Source organism: Lissotriton vulgaris, chromosome 1_1, assembly GCF_964263255.1.
Source record: "Lissotriton vulgaris chromosome 1_1, aLisVul1.2, whole genome shotgun sequence".
NCBI lineage: Eukaryota > Metazoa > Chordata > Amphibia > Caudata > Salamandridae > Lissotriton > Lissotriton vulgaris.
This window is the reverse complement of record NC_141685.1, coordinates 1,332,227,854-1,332,252,761: the sequence shown is the minus strand read 5'-3', so window position 1 is coordinate 1,332,252,761 and position 24,908 is coordinate 1,332,227,854. Positions and strand designations below refer to the sequence as shown.

General features: G+C 43.1%; 1 protein-coding gene across 5 annotated transcripts in view; it reads right to left on the bottom strand.

Moving 5' to 3' along the window:
• Positions 1-24,908, bottom strand: part of ATF1 (activating transcription factor 1) — a 331,728-nt gene that overhangs the window by 43,050 nt on the left and 263,770 nt on the right. For all 5 annotated transcript variants that reach the window (XM_086966306.1, XM_086966315.1, XM_086966297.1 and 2 more), the window contains one exon: positions 22,388-22,547. In XM_086966306.1, the coding sequence (XP_086822432.1) occupies positions 22,388-22,547 (160 nt within the window). The remainder of the gene's footprint in view (positions 1-22,387; positions 22,548-24,908) is intronic.

Here is a 24,908-nt window from a genome sequence, read left to right as displayed (position 1 = left end):
ACTGTTAACTGATGACCTAAAACAATTGAATCACTTTGTCTTATTGCTAACGCTGTTGCTGCTACTGACTTTAAGCACGCAGGGAGTGCTTGAGCTACTGAATCCAATGTACTAGAAAAATAAGCACAAGGCTTGTGTGAACCTGCTTGATCTTGAGTGAGGACAGATAACGCTGTGCCATCACGTTCTGTAACAAAAAGTGTAAACGGTTTGCTGTAACATGGTGTCGCTAAAACTGGTGCTTGGCATAAAACTTTCTTTAATTCTTCAAAAGCTTGTGTGTGTTCCTGAGTCCAAGGGAGGACAGTCGAAGTTGCTGCCTCCTGTGTCGTTAACTGGATGAGTGGTTTAGCTAAAAATGCATACTGGGGAATCCATTGTCTGCAGTACGAGGTGAGGCCTATGAAGGCCCGCACTTCCTTTTGTGTCTTGGGTTGCGGCATGTTCACAATTAACTGAATGCGATCGGGAGTGAGCTGTCTCCCCACTTTGGACAGTAAGTGACCCAAGTACACAACTTGCTGAGCACAGAATTGTAGCTTCGAAGGAGACACCTTGTGTCCCTTGTCAGCCAGGAAATGTAAAACTGTCAGTGATGCTTTTTCACATTCGGGCTCACTTCGTGCGGTGATCAGCAGATCATCGACGTATTGTAGTAAAGCGGTGTTAACTGGCATTTGAATACAATCTAGTTGTCTTTTCAGTGCTTGACTATAGATGCTGGGGCTTTCTGTAAATCCTTGAGGTGCGCGCGAAAATTTGAAACTGCGTCCATTTAAACAGAATCCGAAGAGATATTGGCTCTCGGGATCAATAGGCACGCTGAAGAAGGCGTTCTTGAGATCAATTACAGTAAAGAACGTTGCTTCTGAATCAATAGCAGTCAATAGAGATGATATATCGGGGACCACAGGATACTGTGGGATAATGCATTTATTCAATTCTCGAAGATCAATCACCAGCCGATATACTGGCGGTGCATTGGGATCAGTACGTTTAAGAATCGGAATGATGGGTGAATTACAGATATTGGAGTCGGTTTCGACGACCACTCCTTGGGCAATGAGCTCTTCAATGATTTTCAGTAAAGCCGCTACAGCATCGGGTGGTAACTTGTATTGTCTGATTCTGGGTAATACAACACCTGCCTTGAGGGTAACGCGGTATGGTGTAATGTGCATACATCCTACATCAGTTGGGCCTTTTGCCCACAAGTAATCAGGTACATTTTTCAATCTGACGTCAAACTCACGAAGAACGTAATGACCCTTGAAATCCCGTAGAAAGAGTCTAACTCCCTCCGGGGAGCAGCATATTATAGCTCCTAGAGCCTTCAATGTTTTAATTCCTAATAGATTTTCCGGACATGATTTTGTTAGTAATAAGTCTGTAACGCGTGATAACGGACCCACAGCCAGGGGAACTGGTTCTGATACTTCATTTACAATAGGCTGTCCTGAAAACCCAAGGGAAACATTTTGTGAGCCTGAGAGGGGTGCCCCTGGAACTTCGTCATGACTTATTGTAGTGCGACTTGCCCCTGTGTCAATTAAAAACTTTCTATCTTTCCCCAATACTTGACTGTGTACATAAGGACCTTCTTGATCTACAGGAATCTCGATAAGAGGCAAGCCACCTTCCCTCTCTAGGCTGTTTCATGTATATCGGGAATATTCGGGGTAAGCAGACTGAGCATATTGGTACATCTGTTGTGAGACTTGCTGAGTTGCAGCAATGGGCTGTGGCTGTGGTACTGCTACGGTTTGTGCTGTCTGTGCAGATGCATGCATGGGCTGTGTATTCTGTGTAGACTGATGCTGGTTATGGTCTTGTCTAGGAGGATGCGGTCTCTCTTTAGTTTTTCCTGTCGCTATGTTATGTTTCAGAACTGCGCATTCGTGTACGTAGTGACCTGGCTGCTTGCAATAATTGCATGTCCCTTTCACAGGAGCTGCAGTGTGACTTGTCTGGGTCGTACCTTTTCTGTGACTGTCGGATGGAACCGTCTGGGCTACTAACATTTTCATTTTCGTGTCTTTCATGCGCTTCTGTTCCTGGTCTTGTTCTTCCCTAATTCTATTCTGGTGATATTGTAACATTTGTAACATCTGGGATGGCGTATTTGCTTGCCATGTACTCTCGACTTTATACACTCTATTTTTAACTAACGGTAGGGAATTCTCGACTAACTTTGATACGAAAAGATGTGGGTACGACTCGCTACTTGGCTGGAGGCCACTATTGATAATAAAACATTTCTCGAATCTAGAATAAAAGTCGCTAGTATCTTCATCATGTTTCTGTTTACAGGACGAGATTGCGTCCCAATCCTCCTTTCTATTTGTCAATAATCTGGGCAGGACCTGTACTATTAAACCTGGTAATGCTTTAGTTTTGTCCCCAAGGCCTAACCCTGGAACCCGTTTCTTTTCTTCATCCTCTATTTCTGCCCAGGCAATCTTTGCGTCTCCCACCTCCCAGTCCTTTTCCTTTAATTTCTCGAATATACCCGTAGGCAATAATACTTTCAACATTTTCATGATATCATCATATGTGTAGTCCCCCATCAGTAACATGTCTTTGAGCTCTCTATGAAAACCTGCAGGGTCTTTATCATGGCACGGTACTAATTTCTTCATTTCTAACAGTTCTAACTTAGTCAGAGGCGTGTGTACATACACGCGTTTCAAAATTTTATCCTCACCCATAACAGGGTGCACTTCTCGCAAGGGGTTCTGACTTTCTATACCACTCCCGCACTGCATATGGTACATTTTCCTTTCTGGGGGTGGGGCGGGAACATATTCAGGACTTACAAAGGTATCATATCTGCGTCGTTGTTCTAGAATTATTTGAACTAATTTAGTGCTTAGGCCTCTCCATCTATCCATCAGTAGTGCTTCTAGTGTCTCATGTAAGGGACCTGGATCGGAATAATGTTTTCTGTATTTGATGAGAAGGTGTTGAATCATATATACCCCTGCTAATTTCTGTTCGTCGGGGGAGAGGTTCAGAAATGTCTGTGCTACCGTGTCATCATTATATATGTTTGCATTTTCGGCCCATGATACCGCTGATCGGGCTAGTTCTTGTTCATCCATAGAATTGAGTACATGGTACCCAACTCGATCTCGAAGCCGTTTATCAGTTTCCTGGAACTGATGCTCAGCAGAATTCGGATTCGTTAAGGCAGAGAAGAAAACTCTCTTGCTTTCTGGACGGATACCCTTCCTAAGATAAGTTCCCTTACCTACATATGCTATAGTGCTTGTAGTTGGTTCTAGTTCTTCAGATTCTTCTTCCTCCTCGGAGGGAGCCTTTTCTTTCTCTTTGTCGTGTACTGCTATCACTGCCTTCTTAATCTTTTTATACATGGCCTCTATGCAATTTTGTCTGTCATGTTTTCCATCAGCTATATTTTGACCCCACTTACTCAATGCATCTAATTCACTCTGATCTGTTCCGGGCCTGTCTCGTTCTCTTATTAGACAATTTATGAAAAATCGGAGTATCAGTGCTTGCATATTAACTTTCTGTTTCTCCAGGGCATCCTTAATACTGTCGGGGTCCTTTCCCGTTTGAACGAACTCATAAATTCTATCTAGGCGTTCCTTCATTCCTGCATAACATAACAAACTATCAGTAGCAGATCTTAACCGTAAAGACGCTAATACCATTAAGTCGTCCTGTCCAGGTTCTGGATCATATCTACAAACTGACATATTTTCTTTTAGTGCATCAAGACGGGACGAATTAGAAGAACGGGGGGATCTGTGCGTAAGAGGACTCTGCATACCTCTGAGATTTAATCTGTGAGTCGGTGGCGGGGTCTGGAGACCCGCGGTCGCACCTCCTGAAGCGGAAGCTTGGGCATTATCTCTGTGTGTAGTCAGTATCTGAATTTGTCTCTTAGTAGGATCTGATTGAAGTGGTTTCGGTAAATCAGTTTTAGGTGAGGGAAGTGGCGGAGCTGGCGGAACGGAACTAGTCTTTTTCGGTGTCGGCTGAGCGTGATCTTGGGGGGCAGTACCACCCCCGGCCCTGTCAGTAGGCAGGGCACGAACAGGCAGATTGGTGTAAGCTGGCGCTACATCTTCGAGATATGAATTTAGGAATATGTCTTTAGTAGTCTTATGCATTACTTTAGTTGGAACTAATGGTGACGGCAAATTTTCCGGTATTTCTGAAATGGCGTCAGGGGTACCATCGGCCAAAAGATACATGTTGTTCACTTTGCCATTTTGGATACGATCTATTTGTTCTACTTTTACTCGAATTCCCTCAGTAACTAATTCGTTTTCTTGGGCCTTTTCTGATTCTTTAAGCCTGTCTTCTCTACGGAGTGCTCTATCAGCACGCTTACGTGATTCCTTACGCCAAAATTCTATGGCGTCTTTCTGAGATTGTCTAGCTTTCTTTTTCCGTAATATTTCTTCTACCTTTATGATGCACTCGGCATCCCATGTTCCGTTAACTGGCCATCGGTATCTTTCCTCTAAGTGCTTGGTATAATCGGTCCATAACTCTAGATACAGGATGGCGTCTATGCCATGTTTATTATACATAAAATTACCTGGAGTGTCCCTAGGGGGGATTGGAATCTCTTCCTCTAACATCCCTTTCCTAGTTCCTATCTGCTTTAATTTGTTGAAAAACGGCATTGTGCCTACTTGATACTGGAATGCTTGATCCTTGATACTTAATGTCAACTGTAACTATTTATACAAAAACACAATAATGCACAAAAACAATCACATTCATACCACGACATTAATCACATGAAACATTTAAAGACATAGTTAACTTCCCCCTACTCTGAATGTACCGCTCAACGATACAGATACACTGCTGTAACAGTGCAGAAATTCGGAATACTTTATATACTGCTAAACAGTACAGATACACTGCCTAAAAACAGTGCAGACCGGACTTGCGTACCCAAACCCGTCTAGATACGACCCAGCAATGGTACTCACCGGGAAGCACGGAAAACAGAAGGCCTCGGAAAACTCGACTGGACTCGACTCGGAACTTCGGAAAACTTCGGAAAACTTCGGAAAACTTCGGAAAACTGGTGGGCCTCTTCACACCTCGGACCTTGCTTCCTTCGGCTGGGCTCTGGTCGGGATCCTCCGCACTCCTCACCGCCTCGTCTGGGCACTGATCGCAGTCTTCGTCACCTCCGTGTGTCAGAGGGGAATGCAGGAAATCCTGCCAGTACACGTGTTGTCCGTCTAACTGATGGCAGGGGACACGGATTGCAACGCACCTTCCGGCGCGTGAGGTGGGGGAGGGGTCCCTATTCGGGCGCCAAAATGATGTAAATAATTAATTTACTCTCTTAATTTCTATGCAGGTAAGTACTTAATCAATAATAACTCAATCGAAATGAAGGAAAACAGAGTCCGTGGTGTAAGAGTTTCTAAGGGTTTTATTCCTCATAAAGGAATCAGGATATCATGTTCTGACCACCACACAGGGTGTCAGAAGGGATGGATGAGCGCGCTGACGTTTATTGACAATACATAGCTTATATACTTGATTTACATCATAATGTTCAATGTAAGAGGCGTAACAGCTGAGAGAAGACAAGATAACAGTATACACGTGGTGCTAGTACATCATCAAGAGGCGTAAACTAGGCGTGAACTAGGGCGTGTGCTAGAAACGTCACTGATAGGTGACGCAAGTGGGTGGCACCAAGGGGTGGTGCTAACAGAATGTTGCAATGTCAGCAGAAATCGGAAGCTTGGATGCGCGCGCAGCTGCATGACGTGTGATAGACGGGGTGCAGGGGACTTGACATTTACACTGACGGAAAGAGACAGAAGTCTGGCATGTCAGATCAACTTGTGCTTCTATCATATCTGATATCTGATGTTTTAGGAACTAAGCTATCTGGGCAGAAAGGTCTCTAGAGCAGAAGCTATTCTATACTTGCTGTGAGTGCGTGTATAAGCGCCTGAGTGTCTGTATGAGAAGCGTGGGGGCACGGGGCCTTCCATGGAAAAATGGCAACAGAGGCTATGAATTACTTACATAAAGACAGGTCGGCCCTTTAGCCCTGTAGCTGAGGAAGGATGTTTACTGAAGCTAGTAGGCTGGAATGTATCTTCGGGGAGGAAAACAGATAACTCGAAGGTTATAGTCAATCTTGGCAGGCAGCAGGCTGAGCTGAGCACGGAGGGCCGCGCTAGAAGTAAGTCAGAGTTCACGGGTACGGGGGCTGCTTGGGCAGAGGCCCTCGCAGTCAGAAGCCAGAAAAGAGGCTCGATGGCAGAGATTCAGGGCCTACTCTCAGCCAGGCTGAAAAACGTAGGAGTATACTTCAAAAAGACGTTGGCATAGCATACTTAGGAACGGACCATCAAACCCATTCATGGTGGGTCTGAAAGAGGACAAGTTAACGTTGGACGCAAATGTATTTGCGTCTTCATAGCTGGTACAGGAGGGAAGTTACATGCACTTTTAACTCGTACATGGAGTCGGTGGGGTACTCGCTAGGGAACACAACATGACCATAAAATTTATATTACCTCAAGATGATCTGGACGGATCATTTCTTAATAAATTTTAAATTCCCTATACCTTCCAGGTCACGGACTGCTACCCATAAAGAACCCATACTTATCTGACCTTGGCATAAACTGACTCCTGAGGGGTTCCAGATGCATTTTAAGCCTCCGGACAACAGTCCTAATGATGCTGGAACAACGGCCATGCAATTAGAAACGTCTATTAGAAATACACTTGACGAAATTATTCCGGAAACAAAAGTAAATTTGAAAAAAATCACCTCACCTTGGTTTACCGAGACCCTGAAACGAGAGAAAACGGATAGTAGATCGGCGGAGAGATTATGGCGGAAGTTTAGAACGCCTGAAAACCGCAAGTAGTATAAATTAATTCATTTTGATTATATGAAACATATAAAGGCAGCCAAGTCTCTTTATATCACGCAAAGAATAAACAAGGCCTCTCAATCTAGCAAAGAATTGTACAAAATAATCAGGGAGTTTACCACTCTGCAGGTTGAGCAATCAGAATTTGACCCCTCTTTGGAGTGGGTGAACTCGCTGTCCTATTTCCACAGTAAGATCCAACTAATATATTCCTCATTTCCTTCCTCCCCTCAAAAAGTGGTTTTAAGTGGGGAGGCTTTTTCCAGTTCCGAGCCCTCCCCTGAAACCACGGATCTTCCATCCATGATAGAATTTGAGCCCACTTACCCAGCAGTAGTACTATTGGCATTCAAAAAAATCAAATCAGGATCTCCTAATGATCCCCTGCTCCCTCGTAAGAGCAGTGAGCAATTCCCGTTGCTGGCTGATGGTCTGACCAATATTTTTAACGCTTCTTTTGAGAGTGCCTCCTTCCCCAGTAGCTGGAAATTGGCGCAAGTCAGGCCAATTCTTAAAAAGCCCAATAGTGACCCTTCTATCTTATCCAATTACAGACCAATATCCCTATTACCTTACTTTGCTAAGGTTCTTGAATACTTGGTCAACAAACGTGTGTCTTCCTACATTGAAACACATGCACTTCTTGACTCGTCGCAGTCAGGTTTCCGTGCCGCCCATGGCACTGAAACCGCAGTAATAGAAATAGTGGATAACATCCGACTCGCCTTGGATAGGGGCGAATCAGCCATTCTGGTATCATTGGATCTTTCCGCTGCCTTTGACACCATCTCCCACAGCATTTGTAAACACCGGTTGTGGGAGGTTGGTGTCAGAGGCAATGCTTTGGCCTGGTTCGCGGACTATCTCAAGGACCGTTATTCCTATATTAGGATGAACTCTCATGTATCCGCCACTATCCCTCTTTCTGCGGGGGTCCCGCAGGGTTCGATCCTTAGTCCCTTATTATTTAACCTTTATCTTTGCCATCTGGCTCACATTATAAAATCCTATGGCTTCACTACTGTGTCTTACGCAGACGATACTCAGGTACTTATTACCTGTAGATCCAATTCCCAGGAAACCTGCACTAGTTTTAAACAATGTATGATTCACATTAAGAATTGGATAAGTGAAAACAAGCTTCAACTCAACTGCAGTAACACCGAAATCTTGCTATTCGGCAAGGCCAAGACCTTCTGGTCTCAGGACTGTTGGCCTCATGATCTAGGGCCTTGTCCTGTGCCTAAAGAAGCCGTAAGAGACTTAGGGATCATGCTCAACGGGGATCTTTCTATGAAGGTTCACGTCAACCAGGTTGCCGGGACTTGTTTCGGTATACTTCGGCAACTGCGTAAAATCTTCAAATGGCTCCCACTTGAAGCCAGAAAGCACCTGGTCCAGGGATTGATCGTCAGTAGGCTTGATTATGGAAATGCCATGTTTGCCTCCATAAATGAGAATCTGCTGACTAAATTACAAACCATCCAGAACGCGGCGGCAAGACTAGTGCTGGGTCTGCCTCCTAGGTCTGCCTCTAAACCTATTCTTCAAAAACTGCCCCGGCTACCTGTGCGCCAAAGATGCCATTTTAAAATCTTGAGTTTAACCCATAAACTCCTTCACGGCATCGCCCCTTCTTACATAGCAAAAAAATTAGCTTGGCATACTCCGACCAGAGCCCTTCGCTGTAGCTCTAAGTTCTTGCTGTCTCAGCCTAGAGTCCGGACGTCCAGGAATGGATGTCGATCCTTCTCATATGTGGCCCCCCAACTATGGAATAAGTTACCCATTCATCTCCTGTCCCTCTCCAATCATTTGGAGTTTCGTTGGGGTTTAAAGGCGTGGCTCTTTCCCAAATAAAGTTTCCCTGTGATGTGTCTCCAATCTGGTAGGTCAATGCCTTTCTTCTGCAAAGTGCCTTGAGACCTCTTTTGGTGATTGAAACGAATTTGTAGTTCCCCGGAAGATTATGATAGCTGTGCCAAAGAAATGATGGTCAGATTAAAAAATAGAGGGTATTTTAACAATACTCTTTCAAGAGCCATGATAAGGGCTGGGGAGCGATCACGTGATTCATTGTTAAGCTCAAAAGTCGCAGAGGTCACGAATAGAGAAGAAAGTCCCCGCTTGATAACTACGTTCAGTTGGCAAGAAAGGAAAATCAAAGCTCCCATACGAAAAAGTTGGCCCATAGTACTCACGGATGGGGTACTATCAAGCAGACTAGAAGAGTCACCCACTATCACTTTCAGGAGGGCAAAATCAATGCGGGATAGTCTAGCCAGAACAAGCCCAGATATCAAAATTGCCGGTACTTGGCTTACACAAAGAACAGGTTTTTTCAAATGTTCATCATGCAGGGCTTGCAGATTTGGTGTAAATACAACCCATTATACAACCCCCTTCTCCGATACACGTATTGCTATTAAAGGGGGTTATGGTTGCCACACTGAGTTTGCTGTATATGTTCTGGCGTGCACCTGTGGGCTGCGCTATGTTGGTAGTACGAAGATGCAGGTGCACGCCAGAATACTGCAGCATCTCAGGGCCATTGTTAACAGCGATGCGGCATATCCCGTAGAGACAGTTTAAGGCAGTTCATAACAACAACTTGAACTGCCTTACTTATTTTGTAATTAATGCAGTCGCTCCGCTACGAAGAGGAGGAGATAGGGAGAAAATGCTGTGAAGATTAGAGACTCGTACTATACTTGAGTTAGCCAGCAAAATCCCTCATAGATTAAACAACACCGAAGATATGCATTACCTTTTATAGCCCTGTGAATTGCAGTTAAAGATGTAAAATAGATGATCAGTAAACTGTATATAGTATTAAGATGTATATCTCCAGAGGTTTTTTGATTTTTGATTGTTGGTCTGATGTAATGAGTTAAGACAAATGAATTAAATAGACCTCCAGAAGCAATGAGAATGATTTTAATTTAATGTATTGTATTGTTTGAGTTTAAAGGTTATTTGATTTAATTTTGTCCAGCACTCTGAGCACTATATGGTATCTTTTTAGCACTCTAGACGGTATATACTAAAGTTTGAACTTTAGATTTCACAAAGATTTGTAATTTACAGTGCATTAACTCTGAAATTCTAAAAGGAAAAACATGGTAAAACATTATAAAAAACATATAAGAAACTGTGGAAAAAACATTAATATGGTCAATTAAATTTGCATAGTATTGTACATAGATCCATTGTAAATTATTTGGAGATGAAATATTGTACATGAGATTTATTTATAGTTTTAATATATGAAATTATATTTATGAATTTTATGGTATTAGTGCAGATCTTTTAAGAAATGTGTTGACATATTAATTTTTTTTTTACAGTATATATAATATTTGTGTTTTTACCATAAGTTGTAGGCATTTATGCCGAGTATGAGAGTTATTGTTTACAATTAAGTAGTGCAATAATATTGAAAATTGTACTAATTTGCAAAATTTTAACAACATGGCGTAAGAAAGGATTATGTCTTCTATGTCCATGCTAGAGTGCATCACGTGATTATGTGCACGAGGGGTGGGCAGTTGGAAGAAGAAAAAAACATTTATAAGGTATACAATGCTGCCTAAAGTTTGTGTGAGCAAGAGCACGGAGGTGCTCGAAACGCGTCGCAGCAGAGCGGTTAAAAAATAAATTTACCTCTGCCTCGTACATTGTGGTCCGCCTTCTTAATTTTCCCAGGAGATATATATATATATATATATATATATATATATATATGTATATATATATATATATATATATATATATGTATATATATGTATATATATATATATATATATATATATATATATATATATATATTTTTTTTTTTTTTTGTAGTAAAGTGCCCCTTTTTACATGTTACCCCTTAACATTTTGCCAGATACCTGATGCTAAATTGACTGAGTGTGAGCTGTGGTCCTTCTAACCAGGCCCCAGCACCTGTGTTCCTTCCCAAAACAAGATTTTGTACCCTCAATTGGCACATCTCTGGCTACAGGTAAGCCCCTTGTAAAATGTACCATGGGTAACAAAAGACACTGTGACCAGGGAAGGCCTCCAAGGGCTGCAGCACCTCTTGTGCCACACTTACGGACCTTGCACCTCAACCCTCACATGTTGCCTTTGCAGACTGCGTGTTTTGGTGCAGCGAAAAGTGAAGAGTCGACATGGCACACATCCCTGTGTGCCATGCTTGCAATCCATTGCCTGAGGCTTAGGTCAGTCACCCTTCTTGCAGGGTTCTCTAGACCACCGGTGAGAGTACAGTGCACAATCACTGTACCCCTACAGTGTCTAAGTCCATCCTAAGACATTGCAAGCGCAGTAAAGCCATAAAGAGTGTGTGGTCTGGGAGTTGGTAATTACAAACTCCACAGCTCCATAATGGCTTTACTGAAACCTTGGAAGTTTGGTAGCAAACGTCTCAGCACATTAAATCCACACGGATGCCAGTGTGGAATTTAATGTAAAATACACTTAGAGGGCATCTTAGAGATGCCTCCTGAAAAATGACCAGCGCTGGTGTGGTTCCTGAATGGCTGCTAGGCATTTGCCACCACCAGACAGGTTTCTGGATCTCTAGGTAAAGAGGCTTCGCTCTCTGAGTCCAGGAACAAAGACCATCCTAGGCAGCAACTGTTTCCCACCAATTCTGACCCCAACCTTGGGCTGGAGAATTAGTGGCAAAACCAAGTAAGGAAGAGAGGCGTTTTCCAACTTTGACAACACAACGCCTCAGGTGAGGGAGGCGAGTTGAAGCATGCATCTCAGTCCCCCCATCTTGAAGATGAGGGGACCCCTCCCATTTGAAGGGTGGCATAATAGGGGGTGTACGCACACCAAGGAAGGGACCCATTGGTCCCAACCTGCACACTCGTGAAACGCCCCTAAATGTTTTATTTAGGGATGACCCCGAACACTGTCTCCTCAGACTCTAGAAGAAAAAAGAAGCACCGAACAGCTGTGCCGAACAAGGAAGAAGAGGACAACAATTGCTTTGGCCCACCCCTACCGACCTGTCTCAACTTTTACCTGCTACCAGTGAAACCTCAGCGTCTCCAGCAGCCATCCAGAAATCAGAGGACTTGCACTTCCTTCACCAAAAAGACCCTGTCTACCGTAAGCAGCTGATTTGCTCAACCCAAGACTCCAACACAGACCCCGGATCCAGCCAGCTACGCAGTTCTGCACCACTCCGCACCAGACGCCCACTGACCGATTTTGAGTGGCCCAACACCATGAGAAGGTCTCCCCAGTGATCCTGACCTGTGACCCCCCACCTACCTCAATCTTCTACCCGATGACTGCAGCCTCAACCTGAGGGGTCCACAGACTGAGACTGGAGTTGGTAAGAAAACCTGATGCCTAAAGACACACCTACACCCGACTCCCCATGGCCTTGGTTGGCCCAACAGATGTTTTCCAGGCATCCCTCAACAACCCAACTTATCTCTTGTGCCGATGGTCACTCTCAGGTAATCTCCGGGACCGAGCCTGCAGCCTTTCTTCCGAAACGGAGATCTCCATTAGAAACAGGGCTCCCAACATCTCCTTGGCACACTGCAACCAGCCATCCTAGTGCCACTGGTAGTCCAGCTCCTATGCTGATTGTTGGCCCCTAGAGTGCCGATCTTAAACCCAAGAGCTTTGTTCCCACAACTGAATGGCCTACTCGTCAGCAGCTCCTGATCGAAGGCCCCCCTAGCCCCAATGGCTAACATCGGGCCATTGCACCAGGGGGCCCTAGTGCCGCGACTCGAGTGCCTCCTCGAAACTTGGGAAACCTTAGTTCTAACCCCAGACTCCATAGGAACCCATGTTATGGTATTTCCTCCCAAAAATGTTCTGGCGACCTGTTTTTGTATGAAGCCAAAGCAACTGTGTTTGAAACGTAAATTGTCTTACTTACCTTTGTATTGTAGGACACACAGTGTGATATCTAGGCATATCACATCAAGTAGTCGATGTAACTAAAAAGTAATGAAAAAGTAATCCAAAGTAGTTTCAATGTATTCTGAACTGGTTTGAAGGCAACTTCAAATATGTAACTATTTCCTCCACAATTACATTTCTATGTGCTGCCTTGCATTTGAAGTATATGTGCCAAGTTCTGCTTGGGTCTAAAAATAAGACTTAAGTATACCTTTTTTATACTTACCTAATTGGTCTGGAGTGTGTGCCATTATTTCTTCCCTGAGTGGATATAAATGATTAACACACCCTCTGGTAAGCCTAACTATTCGACCACACTACTGCAAATAGAGCTGTTAGTGATTATCTAATTTAGCCTCTGATATACCTCTAGGGATCCACTGGACTCTGTACCCACTATACCTAACTTTGGTATAGTATATACAGAGACAGCTTTCTACATATATACACAAATATATACATTGATATGTATATCACAGATATGACTATAGAAAGGTATAACTAATTATACACAAACATCGGTTATGGATCGAAGATGTGACAATGATGAAGTAAAATTTGGCCCAGCTGGCAATCAGCAACATGGTACCGTATAAGTGGAAAGATTGAGCGTAAGATATCACACACCCTTGAAAAATAAGGACAATAGAACATGAAACAACACCACCGACTGAATGGCTACAATTAAGCAGCTGAGGGATAACTGAAAAAGAAACCAGCAGGTATGAAAAACAATGCTAGAATAAAAGATCAAGTTGAGCAAAGGCAACACACAGAAGGCCTATCCAGATAACCAGTCTCCTTCCCAATAAAAAAATATAAGACACAAAAGGGGACCTGGCTGTAGCATTGGAGAAAGACAGAGTAAACAGTTGTGTAAAAAGCAAGTGCAAGGAGGTCTGAGAACAAAAGATCAGTATGAAAAACTGTCCTGAAGGTATAATCTAAGCACAGCAAAAAACGTGTATTATTCCACGACTATGGAGAAGAAAATACCTCACATCTTCCAAAGGAATAGAAGGGAGAGAGAGCAAAAATCTGCAAACAAATGGAATCTCCAAATAAGGAATAAAAGTTATAACAAACTCCGGGAGTTGAAACCTCATCATGGCCTGTGAGGATTGAGAGAATCTCTAAGGAAAAGGATCACCAAACCTCCTTATGAACCAAACCCAAAAGAGATGGTAGTCAAGGAACACATGTTCGAGAAGAAAACATAAGATGACAAGCATTTACAATGCAATGGTTTCGCCTTTGGAAAAGTTAGAGCTATTGGCATTGCTCATGACATTTCTTTTTTTTTTACTTATAAATAAATGGCATTGTTATTTACGACTGTTAGAGCTCAGGTTGGTACTTTCAAATAGTGGATCTGCAACATTTTATCTGACTGTGGAGAATATGATTTGGAAGAAGAAATGATGTTGTTCAATTCAATTCAATGTAAGCTTTATTCAGTATGTATAGACATCCATAAAAGCAGTTACAAAATTAAAAACAGTAATATTTTAGCAGCAAATTACATAAAACAAATCCTTATCCAACTATGGTGTTCATTGATGGAAAGTTATAGAGAGTGAGCACACTTTACCGATGTGGGTGGATAGATGCGGGTAGCCTGGGCAGAATATGCGGCTAAAACTGTTGATTATGCAGATTGTTCAGTGTGGTGATATACACCAAAACTCCGCCCGCGCTCCTCCAGAAGAGACCGAGGAAAACAGCATAACCTTCCCCTTGTGTCAACGAGAAGGAAAAGAGTATGAGAAAACAAGTATTCTGTATATTGTTGGGCTTGAGAAACGAGGCTGTGTGACCCTGGTGGTAGGAGGCGGAGAAACCTGGTTCTCAAAAGCTTAGAGTAGGGGCAGACAGGAAACAAGGCTATCTTTGCCTTTTTGGGGCGAAGGGGACATAGAAGATCAGGCACTCATGTCTGCGAGGGAGAACAGTAGAATAAGGGGAGACTGTCTAGGTTAGAGTTGGTTATTCATTATGCCCAAAGATGATCAGATCATGGTATGCACTGCAGACGTCCTGGTTAACTCATGGTATGCACAAGTCCTGACTGCTTCATTGTATGCACTTCGTGTTTAATTCATCAAATTCAAAAGTCTCGGATAAATCATGCTATGTACATTTCCTGCCTGATCCACCGCATACGTATGTTCCCCTATTTCATAGTGCTAGTTAATTATCTGATAGGACGTTAGCATTTGCTGTGTTTTCAAAACAGTTTTTGTGCAATTCCAAACACTTTATAAGATGGTAAGAGGTTTCCTAGAAAGGAATATCTGGGTAGTGCTGAGCAGGGTATTGCATTTGAAACCACCTTGTACAGGGTAGCATTAGCCAAATCTGACTGGGTAAGGTTTACAGATAGCTTTATTGGGTCACAATGGACCCAGCCTATCCACTACCCCTCCTCATACTCCACATCCTCCCCAAAGATTTTTTTTTGTTTTGATTAATTTGTGCCTTCTAAACTAGAAGTGCGGTAGCAATGGTCATATAACTATAAATGCCTCTTTGCATGCATCTACCCTGTTCTGGTAAATGGTGCATTTTTATAAACCCGGGTAAGACGTACATATTGCAGAAGTAAGATTAGTTCAAAGGAGGATTATGGGGATCTCAGCCCGAGGAAATGCAGACTCTTTTTTTGTACATTTTTAAGTTCATTGAGTTTTTAACATTAGTCGAAAGTCAGTATGATATAAAGGCTGCTTTAGTGAACTCTTACAATTAATTTTGGGTGAATATTGTGGTAAATAGTACATTTACAACATATGAGCAAAAAGCACTGGGCAGAACTAGCTATTTTGAAGGCTTCTTTAACTGGGAGCACGGAGTGCATCCTTGTTATGCTCTGTGAAATCTTAAAATAAATGCTGCATTTTCAGTAGTAACAAACTGGCAATATTGGGCAGAAATGAACAGGATTTCTTATAATGAGATAATAAAACGATTAAGTCCTAGAACATTATGTGCTGCGGCGTTAAAAAAAATATTTGCAAAGGGGCCTCACATGACAGGTGGCTACATGGCAATTATTGTGGCCAGCACGTTTTCCCGCAGGAGTCACTGGAAAACATTATGGTAAACAGTGTGTTTTAGATCACATTCGGCCAGCAAATTATGCCAGAGTTGGGCATCATTAAAGTATCACTTTGCCAGGTGTCTTTGGGGCCTCACCCAGCCAACCTTTGCAATGGCGCATTGTACAGCAGAACAAACAGTAAACATTGGTCAGTGCTATCTGTAATTTTAACCCCTCGTTACAGAAGGTGCTTGGGAATTGTTCAACAAGGAATGTTATGGTAAATGCTGCATGTCACAAGTGCATGTTGTACAATCACAGACCTTTTTTTCCCTATTGATGAGTCTCCAGTCTGCTTCAGTTGGCGCAGAAAATTCAATCGGAAAAATTGATAAAGAAGGGTCTAGGGGAAGTAGTTTAAAGACTGAAAAACAACTCTGCTCCCCAATCAGAATTAACACAACTAATAAAGAGAAGTCCAGTCTAGTGCAAGAGGCATTTGGAGATAACTGAATGCTACAGGAATGCAAAGACCCAATTCAAATATTTGACCCATCACCTGGCTAGGTTTAAGAGTCCATCGGCCCACCCTTATTGGCGGAACATCGTCATCTGGAGCTCAAGGAGATTCAAGTCCAGGATCACAGGACTGAGACAACTTGGCCCTACTGGATACCTGACCTCATACTCCTAAATGACTCCTAAATGACTCATGCCAAGGTGAAAGTAAACCGTATGTCCTCTGTTGTGGTGCAGTGCTAAAGTGTGTGCAAATTAAAAATAGTTACTTGGGCAAAAATGTATATTTATTAGAAATTGTCCAAGTACCATATTAAAATAACCGGATAGTATGTGAAATAATGACTATCTCCTGGCTATAACTATTGAGGTCCTCGATGGACTCTTAAACCTAGCCAGGTGATGGGTCAAATATTTGAATTGGGTCTTTGCATTCCTGTAGCATTCAGTTATTTCCAAATGCCTCTTGCACTAGACTGGACTTCTCTTTATTAGTTGTGTTAATGCAGAAAATTCAATCACCTACCGGGCCAACGGACTTTAAAAGGCCCAGAGACTACAATTTTCTGCATCCAATTTGGTGACGCCCGGGACAGCTATTGTGATCAGCCATCTAACAATTATTGGCCACTAACTGATGTATCACACGAATAGGCACATTGTGGGGCTGGAAACGAGATACCAGATTTCAATTTCAGACACACCACATAATGCAGGAAGAAGACCAAAGCATGCATACAGATCCATCGACGATATGACAAGGCGCTGCTAGATCGCGACATGAGAAGCGCATTTTAAAAGCGCATACACAATGTAGACATATTTATTTAGCATGCGCTCCTCCTTGGCGATCATGCTAAGGATCTGCAATAACATGCCCCCTTCATGTTTGCCTCACAAGATTGTATCCCACTGTATGAATTTAACTCTTGTTCTTTCTTAGAGCTAGAGGCCATCCAACACCACAGCATGTTATTTAAATGTCTATAACACTTTAAAATGCAGGCATTTTTCATCTTTTGGTGGATAGCTCAGGAACTGTAATGGGCTCACTACTGCCATGAACATGACAAAATGACGTGTCTGATGAACGAGGAGGGAGTGACAGCTCCCTGCACCACCACTGGCCTTTGCAAACTTAGACACGGGTGGAGACAAGTTTCTGTGAGACGGTCGGTATGCAGAGTGAAAACGGGGTGGCTAGGGTGCAGGGTTAAGCCAGAGGGGAGGTGGGGTGCCACACATTAGACGCAGTGTGCCATTGGTAATGCAATGCAATAATGGTGGTGTACTGCTGTTTATTTGTTTTCAGTGTTATTTTTTTTTACATTTATTCCGCAGAAGGAGGGGGTGATTGTGTGGTGGAGAGTCAGCTTTCATGCACTAAAAATATATAAAATGTGCAAAAATAAGCAATATCAAACTGATCTTCTCCGTCGGCCCCTCATGTACATTTAACAATGACTCCTGGCAAATACACAACATTAGTACAACCACACCACGTGTGTGCGTAGCAGGGAGAACTGACTGTTCTGAAGCAATGTAGAGCCCACACAGAGACCACGCTTCAGGAAAAGGGCTGTCTGTCAGATGGGGGCTGTGCAACACAGCATCTACTACCCCGGCCCTCCTGCCCGGGAAAGGAGCATGAAGGCCACCTTCACATGCGTTGTTTTGTGTGATGCTTGTACTGTCTGGGGGATCCAGGGGAGGGGAAGTGCTGAAAAGTACAAAAGAGTACCTTCAGGAGACAATGCTGCTGCTTCTACCATTACTCCATGCTCCATGGCTTGCGCCGCTGCCCCCTCCGCCACTATAAACACAGCGAAGACAAGTAGAGTGCGGGCAGCTGGACGTAGTGTGGGAGGGGCATACCAACGGTTCTACCCTGGCAGGGAAGTGCAAACCAAAACAGTAACTTTTAACTGCAGATACTTAAAGGAAAACAACGAACGGCTGTGCAAGGAATTTAGAAAACATGAGGGGGTAGATGGGGGGACATCCAGCGACATGTGAGGAGGTGGGAGGGACGAATGCTGTGGGCCAATTGAGCACGAAGCGGAGCGACAGAAATAGAACAAGGAGGGCGGGCAAGCACAGGGACAGCGGGAGGGGGGCGGGCAGGCACACGGACAGCGGGAGGGGGAGGAAACGGCAAGGAAGGCACTCACCTGGACTTCCTCCGGCGGCGGTCGGCCGCAGAATGGCGAAAACAAACACATAAAAAACGAAACTCCGCCCACCGCCGCGATGACGATCGGAGAGGGAAGAAATCGCGGGAACGCCCACGAATCTGGTCCGGCCTTGACGGACAGATCCGGCTTCCAATGGCTAGCCTCCATTTATGGAGCTAGCCAATGGGAGCCGGGGGACGTTCCTATATCCCATATTGTAATCATTAGATTTCGCCTGCGCGAACTGCTTGCGCAGTAACGCCAGGCGAAACCTAAAAAACAGCCATGAAGCCTGAAAAAGGGGTAGAAAGGGACTTCTAATGAATAATCAGTTCGGTAACTAAGGGCTGTGGTTGGTATCTGAACTGCTATAGAAGTGTTTGCTATAACAACAAAGGTACAAGGCACTGCCAAAAAACGAATAGCAAATAACAGCTTCATGCAGGGTAGAAGCAGATTAAAGACAGCTAAGGCAGTGGCATAGGAAAGAAAGGGTCAAAAGAGTAATCCACCCATAGCCAAGATACCTTCAAGATACTCCAACAAGGAATCTTGAGAGAAACAGAGGTGGCAGGCGCCCTTCTTGCAAATGCTTAGTGACAGCTAGCACAAACAGAAATGCCAACAGCCTGAAAGAACGTAAGAGGGAACACTGCATAGGCCAGGAGCAGACAATATACCGTAGGCCAAGAACTGTGCACCAGCCCTCTGAGTATGCTAGGGAAGGAAGGACGCCAGATAGAGTGAAAGGAAAAAAAACATGGTGAGGAGCAATACACTCTACAAAACAAGGAGGGAAGGGGCACAGGTACAAAGCAGAAACTCCCTTGCAGAATCTCACCCTATGCACATAATTTGAAGTCCCCTATAAGGGGTACTAAAGTGCCAGAAACATATGTAGGAATGCCTATAAGCATACAGACAATGTTTCCAGTAAGACCGGGAACAATTCATCAGTGCATCCGCACAATGCAAGCAAAATACCCTATATAGAATTAGAACAAGGGTACAAAAAACCACCTTCAGAATGAAGAATACATTGCATCAACAGTCGTTGGAAGCCCAATGGCAATATACGTCCCAGTTAACGGAGACCATGACCTGTCATCGACAGTTGAAGAAATAATAAAAAAAACCTGCATAGGCCAGAAGCAAATCACCGGGTGCCACACGTAGGCATTGCCCTTGAAGGGCTTACATGTGAGAGAAATTAAGACTACACACGTACAAGCCTAGTACAGGAGCAACAAGTGAGGCAGATGGTATAGAAGAACAGAGTTAAGATTCTGTTCCACCCCTACTGTCCTCCACCCCGACTGTACCGAAAACACTAACGCAGAATCTGCGTGATCGCCGATCAGATGTACACCATCAAAAGGCCTGTCCACCAAGGAAGATTGAACAGCCTCCAAAAAAACAGAGTTGAGTAACCAGGCACGACAGTAGCGGTACTAAGTGAACGCAAGGCTGAACTGGTGGCAGAAAAAAATATGCAGACCAAAAGTACTGAGACATCTAGGCTCCCTGTCCGGAGGGATGATAGGAAAGGCGCTGATGTCAGGGGAGGCTGTAGCAACTAGTACCACAAAGCTGCCCAGAGTAGGCAGGCTGGGTCCCTGGAGCAGATGATGTCTATGTGCTACAGACCGGTACACTTTGGCCCCCATAGCAGACTTAGCACAAGGTCCCAACAAAATATCATATAGGGTTTCACTGTAGGGGAGCTCAGGCTCAACCCCCATTTCGCACTGATTAAGTACACCGATTAATGGGCAGATGGACACCTCCACAGAAAGGAGCTGCAGTTCCAGAACCACAGCTGCCGTCCAGCAGGGCATGTCCATGAGTGAAGCATGGACATCCTTTAATGGGCCAGATTTTCTCAGCTAGGCTTGGTGCCGCAAGGCCACTAGCAATACAGTCGCTCTGCTCAGCAAGTCAGTTATGTTAAGTCCACATCAGACAGTGAACTTAGCTGCCTCCCTCCCATCGCTAACAGCGAGAAGAGAGTATGACCTGGACCTCCTTAAGGACCACTGGCAGTACTTGCGTAACCAAATCTCATAGTGTGTAGGAATACTGGCCCAATATGAACGGGGTGTTCACCAACCGCAGTGCCAGGACGGCATATTCTCTTACCAAAGGTGTCCAGTCTCTTGGATTTCCTTTCCAAGGGACCAGGGTAGATACGAGATTAGGAGTCTTAGAACACAAAGCTCGCCAGGGTGGGGTGCTGGGTAAGGAAACTGGGATCCTCAGAAGCGGGGCGATGGAGGTAGGCAATCATCCTATTCAAAGAAGCGCCTGTGCAGATCTTGGAACAGGACCATTGTAAGACATCCGTAACGACTTCACTGAATGGGAGTAAGGGTTGTGAGGGGCCAACAACAGGGCAAGCTATCCTGATACAACAAAAAGAGAATGTTAGGAGTAGCAACAGCTAAGACTTTACTCACATACAATTCACAGTCCAGGAACAGCAACACAAACATCCTTCACATACATACACAGCAGAAGCAGAAGTAGAATAATCATCCCTCATCTAGAAAACATACAAGGGCAGCATCAATGTCAACTTCTTTAAAAAACAAGACACATAAAGCAAAGCCATCACCAGTGCGAGCTTCGCAGGTACAGCAAAAGCAGCAATGTTTGTATCAAAAGTAGGAGAGTACAGAAAATGCATCAATGGATTAATCATTCATATTTAAAACTTTTAATGATTGTATATTCAATGCAGAATACTTTTTATGCTGTTCTTTTGTACTGGTGAAATATAGTGATTGATTCATTGTATTAAACATTCCTCAAACCTATACAGGATGGCACATTCAATACCTGTGCATGGTTAACTGAAACAAAGAATAGATAGAGCAGAATCAGCAGCTGTGTAAATATCTTTATAGGAGCAAAATTATGTTGCAGTGCAAGGTTTGATCCAAATTTGTTATATATCTAGAGTTAAAAGGTGTAAGAAGAAATATCAGAGATGTATTTTTTGTTTGGAAGGTTGACTAGGCCTGTGGTGCAATTAAATTAATATATAATTAAAAACTATAAAAATGCAAGTTAACATTTACAAATGGTTTCAATAGTGTTTAATCTTTGAAATTTATGCTCGCTTGAACTCCTTCTATTTCCTGGATATGCTATTTTTCAGGCTTGAAATAGCTACTTGCCTCATTGCCCCTTTACTTGTAATACCAGCAAAACAGGTTTACTTTCAAGGTTCACTGTCCAAAAATTCATAAAACATCAATGAGAGCAGATAAGGTGTTATAGTTTTCCTTGAGTCGCAGGACTGTCTATTTAGATGGAAATAACCATTTAAGAAAGCCTTCTACAAACTCCACCACTAAAAACCAGGAAGGGCGGCAAAGCAAATGTACATTGGGAAGATTCAATGGTTAAGAATTATCTCAGGACTGTTAATGCGCATGCGTACTATACATTTGGAAGATTCATTTGTAAACCAAAATATTAGTTTTCATGACTGAAGACTGACTAAACAAGTCAGTTATGTATGGTGTAAGAGCAACAGTTTCCCCTGCATCCTGACCAATCCTCCTCTACCCGGACCTTCCCACCCTTGCTTCCGCATCCTAGGCCAACTGAGGTTACTATTTGTAGGCCACGTTTCTAATGTAGGTTTCCAGAAAGTCCCATAAAGGATGAAATTAATCAACAGTAAGGCTTTCAATCCAGATAACCACTAAATAACTGGAGTAAAAATATATAGATTAAATGTGAAAAAGGTTATACAATGAGAAATGTAAAAAAGTTTAATTCCACAACGAATAAGAACAACGTACCTGTTTTTCATTAGACGTATTTCTCGTTTCAGCTGTGGATCATCTGTTTTGGTTGACGGAGAACCAAGGGAGACAGGCGAAGTCATCACTACTGTTTGCGGAAGGGTGGAAGTGGTTGAGGAGCTCCGAATCTGATATGCCTGCATATCTCCTGAGGCAGCTGTAACAGCAAGAGAAGTTTTACTTGAATCCATTCAGGATATATTCTCGTGGATTAGGGAGCTCATGAGTCACAAAGAGACCCACTCCCCCAGCATCAGATTCATGGGTGGCACCAACATGACAGGCTAACCGCCAGGTGTGTGTAGGTGTGTGTAGGTGTGTGTGTAGGTGTGTGTGTAGGTGTGTGTAGGTGTGTGTAGGTGTGTGTAGGTGTGTGTAGGTGTGTGTGTGTGTGTGTGTGTGTGTGTGTGTGTGTGTGTGTGTGTGTGTGTGTGTGTGTGTGTGTGTGTGTGTGTGTGTGTGTGTGTGTGTGTGTGTGTGTGTGTGTGTGTGTGTGTGTGTGTGTGTGTGTGTGTGTGTGTGTGTGTGTGTGTGTGTGTGTGTGTGTGTGTGTGTGTGTGTGTGTGTGTGTGTGTGTGTGTGTGTGTGTGTGTGTGTGTGTGTGTGTGTGTGTGTGTGTGTGTGTGTGTGTGTGTGTGTGTGTGTGTGTGTGTGTGTGTGTGTGTGTGTGTGTGTGTGTGTGTGTGTGTGTGTGTGTGTGTGTGTGTGTGTGTGTGTGTGTGTGTGTGTGTGTGTGTGTGTGTGTGTGTGTGTGTGTGTGTATATATATATATATATATATATATATATATATATATATATATATATATATATATATATGCTCCAATTCCACAATTACAGCCGGGCACTCGCAGGCGTGTGCAGACTTGCGGTTGTGGACACCGCAAAATTATTTCCGCTCCATTCCTCGAACTCTCCCAAGGAAATCCACACTCGCGGGGACGTTGATAAGAGATTTTATTTTTCAAAAGACCAGCAGCAACATACATGTTTCGGCGAAATGCCTTTTTCGATGTTAGTAAGAAAAAATTGGGTTGTGTAGCGCACTCCTAGTAAGTCTGAACTTTAAATTTATACTGTTTTACTCACAATTTTGTAAAGGGTGTGCTGGGTGGTATAGAGGGAGCAACCCTCTAATTAAACTAGAAATGCACAGTCACCAAGCCCTACCCGCACTACTGGCGGCAGAACTCCATCTGCCTTAATAAACTCATAAAATACGAAGTTTGTTACTTGCTCATTGTGTTTTAATTATGTGGATTAACTCAAATTTTTCATTTCATCAAACTTTTTCCAAAGTACATTTGTAAATCACTAGTCAATTTCGATATGTCATAATCCTGAGCTAGACATATGAATAACTGTCTAAACAAAAACATTTATTTTTGCAAAACATGACAATTTCGTCCAGTCCCAATGCATTTCGGGAGTAATCCCTTCGTCAGGGGCACTGTAAGGAATAATGAACATGCAATAAACAACCTTATTACAAGCATTCAATACATATACAAAGCGACTCAAATCACTATTTGTAGCTCAATGTAGTATACTGTTCTGCATAAAATGTTAGAATATTTTCAAAAAGAAACTGAATTAGGAATCAAAGAGAAAAAGAAACAGCCATGTAAATTAAGTCCAACCGAAAAAAAAGGTAATCTTTCTATGACGGGTATCGATTTAGGTTTCTGACCAGTGGTAGTCTGGGTTAGAAAGGATACTCCCCTTATCAAGACAAGAACTCATACAAAACAAACCGAAATCAAAGAAAGATAGACTAGTGTTAGTGACAAAATTTTCTGTTCAATCCCAACAAATCAAAAACATTGTTAACAAACGTTGGGAAATATTACAACAGGAAGAAGATTTCCAAGGAATATTTGTCAACAAACCCCTTTTCGCTTCCACGAGAAGCAAGAACTTACATGAACTTGTGGCCCGCACTAAGAAAGAGCAATTTAAGCATCATCCAATTCTAGGCATGAAAAAATGCCAAAACTGTACGCATTGCAATAACGTTACAGAAGGTACATTCCTGTTACATCCCCAAAATGGCAAAAAAAATCAAACTAAGACAACGGACTGATTGCAATTCAGCTCACGTTATTTACAGCATCAAATGCCCTTGTGGAAAACTGTACATAGGGAAAACGGAACGCAAAGTTAAAATAAGGATAACGGAGCATAAAAGCCGAATCCGAAATAAAACTCTGACATCAAGCTTGGTTACTCATTGGATAGAGATGAAACAAACTATCCCTCAGCTCAGGTTCCAAGTGTTAGAACAGATACAAATTTTGCCAGATCGAAACAATGCTAGATGGCTGTCTCAACGAGAAATCTGGTGGATAGATTTCCTTGAAACTTTGATACCGAAAGGTCTCAATGATAAACTGGATATTATATGCTTTCTTTGATTAGTATCCTAGCCAACACACAAGTGTTCTTTCAGCACTGACATTAAAGTTTATCTTATCATTTTTTACATTAAATTTCAGTACTTACAGGTCAAAATCTTCAG